Source organism: Sinocyclocheilus anshuiensis, unplaced genomic scaffold (genome assembly GCF_001515605.1).
Source record: "Sinocyclocheilus anshuiensis isolate Anshui unplaced genomic scaffold, SAMN03320099.WGS_v1.1 scaffold538, whole genome shotgun sequence".
Classification (NCBI taxonomy): Eukaryota; Metazoa; Chordata; class Actinopteri; order Cypriniformes; family Cyprinidae; genus Sinocyclocheilus; species Sinocyclocheilus anshuiensis.
The window spans coordinates 1,113,478-1,120,767 of NW_015544166.1; the positions used below are offsets into that span (position 1 = coordinate 1,113,478).

Below are 7,290 nucleotides of genomic sequence, written 5' to 3' on the forward strand. Positions count from 1 at the left end.
TATGTTAATAACAGGCATGCTAATAAGCAACTAGTTAATAGTGAGAATTGGTCCCTATACTAAAGTGTTACCTTTTTTTTGTATGCAATTAGCATATACACCAATGCGTCAGCTGATCGAATCACCCAAGACTGAGGTGTAAAGAGGATCTGAGAGTTTTCCAGGTTGTCAGAATGTGAACCAGCAACAAGTATTTTAGGATTAGAAATTCAGACATGACTCGCTGATCCGATAATAACAGCACCCTCTGCTTAATTATGGAATACAGTGCTGTGATTTCGTTACAAGTACTCATTCAGATTTCATCTATCCTGCCTCACTTTCAATTTCTGCTCTCTCTAATAATAGATGAGTGGACAGCAGGGTAGGATGATCCCGTTCATATTGATGAGGCCTGGGTATGCTGACTTAAAGAAGAGGGCAGTGAAGGAGAAATGACAGGAAGGAGACAGGAAGACCTTCTGATCCACTTCCTTCTCACAGGACATTCAATTTTCGGGTGAGGTGAATGTGTGTGCTAGATTTAGAAACCTTTTGCATCTTTAATTTGAGATACGGCAGCTGCAGTTTTGTGGGTCGGATCTCTGCATGCAGTTTACTTTATGAGACAGCCCATAAACACACAGATATTCTCGCAACCTGGTTCTTGGATCGTTGTGGCATATTTTGTCCATCTATTAATGGAATTTAGGTTATCCCATTGAATGCAGCGGGAAGAAAGTAGGTTAGCTGCCACAGAAGAGAAGCTGGGTCGAAGATGCACCTCATGATCAACAAGGAAGGTGACGTAAAATGGCACACTTAACGCCATATGTTGATAGATCTGATCTACTGAGACACGTTGCGTAACTCAACTCTCTTGGGCAGTTTAGTGGTCGGCTTGTTTGTAGGAGGTGCCAACTATGAGATAAAAGTGCTCGTTTCTTCTCCCTCTGGAAGCAATTACTGGCAGGTAACAGACGGTTGGTCGTGGAGCACTCGGCCATACCATACCAACAGATATCTTCCTCCAAATCATGTGGAGGAGGAGGAAGAGGAAGAGTTTGACTTGCATTTTTCAGTGAAGGAAACAAGACAAGTTGGCTCACTTGTTACTGTGTTTGGGAAACATATTACATCCTTCCAGCTGATGTGTGCATTATTTAATGTTAAAATACATTATCCTAACCCAGTATAATGTGCAGAAACAAGTAAGCCATTTCAAGGTTGATTCCTTTAGAAAATGTATCAAAACTTTTATCTTTTTGTTTGGACATCCCAACCAATCAGACACAGCTACACAGGCTCAATAATGTTTGTTTTGAGGCAGGACTATCTGTTTGTTCAACCAACGGAGAGCTGGTATGATATTCTTAAAGGGATATTTTACACAAAATCTACCTATCCTCATATCTTCAAAATTTAGCAGAATGCACTATTTGTCCTTTTCCATACACAATTATAATGAATATTAGAGCTTTGAATCTCCAAAAATGGTCCATAAACATATCATAAATGTGGTCCATATGCACTATATACCAACTCTTCTGAAGTCATATGCTGGTTTTGCGTGAGAAAGACCAAAATAAAAGTCTTTATTCACTGAAAACACTAACATCCATCCTAGCAGTACCTGGAGTATTTATGGCAGTTCACGAGTGAAGTAGTGTCAAATGTGTGAACAAATTGTTCTTTTGAATCAGATCTTTTGGGTTAATTGGCTGATCTAGTGAAGTCACAAATTAAAAGATTCACAAATTACACTGGTCTGGTTCTTGAGACTCAATGGGCCTGCTCCAATACCCACACATGCGGCCTTTGTACTTGAGCACTTGTCTACTTTCCTGTATTTGGCAGGCTCAAGTGTTCAAGTGGGCATTTACTTTTGTGGACTGATACTTTTGTGATAAAATACATGTTTGGAATGACATGAAGTTGGGTAAACTACGACAATTTTTCATTTTGTGTGAACTATTCCTGTAACAAATTAGTCTGGGCGGCTTGAATGTAGTGCTATTTACTCAGGTCAAAAGTTTCTCAATTATACTTGTATTTTGAAAACTGGTTCATGTCCCAAGATGAAAATCGGAGTATAATTATCACAAGTGTAGATTACATAAAGGCGTGTATTGCATCAGTTTTAATTACCTGTGTTCCTGAGAGTCGTCACGCTAGCTGATGTTGTCAGTTCATCGTGTTGCTCTTGTGTTGTCAGATCAGCACTCTTCCCCATTTCCTTATCGCCTTCCTCCCATGGAAAGCCTGCTGCGAAAACAGAGCACACAAGTCTGAGAATGTGGTGCTAAATGAAAGTTATGACTGAAAGAATGGAGAAACAGGAACATTTTCTAACCTAGTTATGTCAAACAGATTTCTGCAGTATTCCGGGCCAGGCTTCAGTGGCACTGGAGTTGGCATCTGATAGTTTAATTACAATAACTTGACTTTCATGTTTGAATATGCGCAGCCCACTCTACAGCGACTGTGCTTCATTACGGATCAGAAACGAAAACCTTATCTTTGTGACGAAGCAGGATTATCAGATTAATCCGAAACAAAACTTTCCTATGAGAAAAAGCTACAAACAGACACTAGGTTGTGTGTGGCTGTGTAAAACTCACACATACCTTACTAGGACCGAAAAGAGACCTGACACAATGAGGCCAGAGTGTTTAATATCTGGTCACTGGTCAATGATTCCCACAGATCCAACTCAAAGCTTGTCCTATTAAGCACCACACATCAAACTTCCGTGTTTGTTACATTCTTTATGAATAGACTTTACGATGGAATATTTACATTCTCAAATGTGTAACTATGCAGATGTTTGGGCATACGTGAGCGTATAGACTCTATGTATGGATGTGTAGCGTCAATGTGCCCAAATAAGTGTGCACACTTGTGTGTACATTATGCTGAGTGAAAGCTTTCATTGCTTAGACACAACCATGATCTTTAGGGTGACTTGAAGACTGTTTGTGTGTCTACATTAATTCCTTGTGGTAACTGCTTAAGACCTGCATGATGTTATTTTTTGTATATTGTCAGGATTCACGTTTCAAGTCTGATCACAGCAGATCTTCGCTCTGGTGCTGATACGGTCTCTCATTAGTATGAATAATGAGCTCTGCAACAAACCAAGCAAGGAGCCTACAGATGATTTATCTATCATCTGTATATATCCATCCATCTCCATCCATCAACCCACATCTAATCCATCAATATCTTTCCATGAATCTATATATTTATCTATTCCTCTATATCTAATGTATCCATCCATCCAACCAACTTCCCATACTTGTAATGAGAAGTGCTTAAAGGAATAGTTCACCCAAAAATGAAAATTTTGTCATCATTCACCCTCATGTTGTTCCAAACCTGTTTAAGTTTCTTTCTTATGTTGAACACAAAAGAAGATATTTTGAAGAACCAAATGGTTGTTGGTCCCTATTGACTTCCATAATAGGGAAAGAAATACTATGGAAGTCAATGGGGACCATCAACTGTTTGATTACCAGCATTCCTCAAAATATCTTTTATGTTCAACATAAGAAAGAAACTCATACAGGTTTGGAACGACATGACAATATTTTCATTTTTTGGGTGAACTATCCCTTTAACAAAAGAGAACCTTTAAGAGCTCCTTGTGGTTTTTCATCAACACAAAAGAAATTCAGCCAGCCATAAATATTAGTATTATGAGTTTATACAGTAGTTGTTTAGATTTGTTATTTTACAGTGATATATTTTAATAGTATTTTTTCCTCTTTTGCTTCTATAACAATAACAACAACAACAACAATAATAATAACAACAATTAGTTATTATTTTTAATTATAGCCATTTTGATATCACAACATTTTGGCCAAATTGTGCAACTCTACAAGCAAACCTGGATTCGCAATCTTAATTTTGAAAAGAAAAATTGTAATTTGATTTTGATTTATATATTTATCTATCCATCTATATATCCATTTATTTCTATGTATCTATGCATTCCTCCAACATTAGCCTTGCACTGAATTACTCTCCACTGTCTCTTGATGGGTGATTTAAAGATTCAGACCATTACACCAGCTGTGTTCAAATGAAGCGTCAAACGGCTCCCATCACTCTCCGTCAGAACCACCCAGATCACCAATCCTCATTAGATGATGAGAAATGTTCTCTCAGAGCTAGTTATTCATCTAAGCAACCCTCTTTACCTTCATCTTCCTGCCTTGTTCTCTTCTACCCTCCTCCTCCTCTCACCCTGGTCACCATTAATAAAGAGGGAATTAGATCAGAATTTGTAATTTTGACCCCTGCACAGTGTGACATAAATCATTTAATCTCCCTCATGGGGCTGAATGTGTGTGTGTTTGTGTGTGAGATTATGAACACAATTCAGTATGTTCAAGTAAAAAAGGCCAGTCTGAATTTCATTTAAAAAGGATTTTTAGGTTAAAAAACATCACTAAATTTCCTTCTGTTTGGATTCAGTGAAGTCTCACATAATCTCCACACAGGCAGTAATGATTTGGTTAGTCTAGATGCTTTGAAAGAGCCTAATCATAGGATTAACCTTCTATGAAATGATAGTGAAGTAAATACTTTAAGTGTATTGTTTGTGAGTGTGTGTATGTTCTAGTGACACCCTGCACATGCCTCTGTCCTCAGTTTACCCAAAACACACCGTCAACAATATACTACATAGCACTTTTCAGCAGTGTTGTCATGACAACAATCACATTGTAACCAGAGCCGTAACCTTGACAACCGTTTGGTTATGATCTAGCATATTAACAACCCTAGAGTTCAGTGGTATTTCATCCCAAAGAAAAGAAATATAGAATTTGCAAAGTGATGAAGATTTTGTATTATTTTCATTACAATTAAAACCTTTGTGTGGTCAAAATTTGACATTTAGAAATTTTAAAAATCGTAGCTTCATCAGAATGGTACGAAACTTGGCGACTTTTATGGCACTTGGTATGTGAACACACAAAAAAATTGAGGGCATGACTCGAAAAAGCTAAGTGTTACACTCATGGTCTTCGGTCAAAAATGACCTACCATAGGAAGTGAATGGGAAATGGGAAAAAATTGTGAAAATACAGAACATTTTTGTGTGCACAATCTACAAATCCCCCACGATGCAGAAAAAAATTGCACAGCAATGAAGGGGTGAAACTCTAAAACATCTAGAGTGCAAAATCAACACACCCACTCACACTCACACACAAACACACACCCCTATAAACTGGTGTGCCTGTAACACAGCAACTATGTAAAATAAAATCAATAATTCAACTACAATTTAGTAAAAAAAGTGGACAGCAAGGAAGGGGTTACACTCTAAAACATCAAGAGTGCAAAACAGACACATCGCTTTCTGTGTTCAGGTTTGACTGTAGTAATAATAATTCAAAAACGGATTTCAAATCAACATTTACAACAACAAAAAATATAAACCTTGGCAAAAAGCAGTCTTTGAGAATGCCTAAATATACATTTAAATCCACAACCTAATAAAAGTAAATAATTATGTATAAAAACAAGTAGGGAATTCAAAAGCCTCCCTATAGATTCCTATACAGGCATCTAGTGGTTACACCATGAAATTACATGTTTTTCTTTCTTTGCTCGCACCAGGAGGTGCTAATCTGCCTTCAAAAAATGGATTTTAAAGTCCTAGTCTGTATTTTAATCTGAGATACTGCATTAATTGAAAAATAATTTTAAAAAATTAGAGACATTTTTTTTGTACTATTTTCAATGGGAAAAATGTATAATTATTGCATAAATATTAATTATTACCATAACATTTTCTCAAAATACAAAAGAAAAAATATTATTGATCAAAAATATATTAGATTGATTTTACGGAAGAAAAAAAAAAGAGTTAAATTTCAGGTGTCCGATCACTTTTGACCGCAAAGACCATGAGTGTGATTCACAAATAAAGGTTACATTTTCCAAATTTTCCATTTTCCAACCTAATTCTCATTGTCGTATGAGAAACTCATTTTTCATAACTATAATTCTATGATTGTCTGGAAAATGTTTATTTTAATTCACATAAGTATAGTTCACTAAATAACTGTACTTTAGGAATGCAAATTTTAGATAAAAAGTTACTTTTTTCCTTTTTACTGTAGTAATAAGAATGGGATTTCTGCACATTATGAGTGGTAAAACAAATATGTATGTAATAGGTTTTATTTTATGTTTTTTTTTATTTTGATTTTAGTGTTATAGTATAATATGATCAGGGTTTCCAAGTCCACAGAAATGCACTACTTGTAAACTGTTGCTGCCATGGGTTAATTTTTTTTCTTGCCGTATAAAGGTTTGCCATATTGAATAAGTTGTATTTGACTGAAATGTGTATAATGAAACAGTTTACCCATTTTTAATCTATCAATGATAAAACTGTGCTAGATGAAAGATTTTGTATGAGTGGGATACTGGTAGGGAGCCTTTATGAAAAAAGACTGTGTTTATGATATAGTGATTTTTATTTTGTATAATGCATAACATTGACTGTAAATCATGTATTTTAAGAATTGGAGTAGCATATTTTGGGTTTGATTGGGATAGGGTCATTGGACAAGTTTTAGGCTATTTTTGATTGGCCTTTAGACTAGTTTTGTTTCGCAGACCTGGCAACCCTGCATGTGACCCAGACAGTGTTTGAGAGATTCAGGCTTGTTTCCCTTTCCAGTCTATCACTATTCCAACACTCCTTTCTTTCCTGTTTAATGATCTCCTCTTTCCCAGTCTCCCCTCCTCCTCTCAGTTCCTGTGCGGTAATTGACCTTGCTCTCAGCTCCGGCATGTTTTTGAGGTGGGGGATAAGCAATTTGTGGCTGCCTGCACCTCCAGAAGACAAGGTGAACCAAACATTAGTCAATAATTTGCTGTTTCACACACCCACAACCCACATACCCACAAATGCAGAGGCAGTGTAACATGCTCTTTAGAGTACGAGCCATGTTTCTGCAGTGCATTCTAGAGGTGCAGGGAGCATATTTATGTAAAACCCTTTTTGATGTATCTATTGCTAAATTTACATTATAGTGCCACAATACTAAATTGTCTTTAATTTTTGGAAATTGGGTTGTAGAATCACTTATGTGATTAATTTGCATGTGTCAAATGTTTACTGATTGGCTTAAATAGATAGTCCATCAAAAAATTATTTCTTCTGTGGAATACAAAAAATACAGGTGCATCTCAATAAATTAGAATGTCGTGGAAAAGTTCATTTATTTCAGTAATTCAACTCAAATTGTGAAACTCGTGTATTAAATAAATTCAATGCACACA

General features: G+C 36.3%; 1 protein-coding gene across 2 annotated transcripts in view; it reads right to left on the reverse strand.

Annotated features, from left to right (window-relative positions):
• Positions 1–7,290, reverse strand: part of LOC107695904 (proline-rich transmembrane protein 4-like) — a 29,673-nt gene that overhangs the window by 13,605 nt on the left and 8,778 nt on the right. The window contains exon 3 of one of the 2 annotated variants that reach the window (XM_016496011.1): positions 2,128–2,241. In XM_016496011.1, coding sequence (XP_016351497.1) covers positions 2,128–2,241 — 114 coding nt within the window. Of the gene's footprint in view, positions 1–2,127; positions 2,245–7,290 lie in introns of both variants that reach the window. The other variant, XM_016496010.1, reaches the window with a different exon arrangement.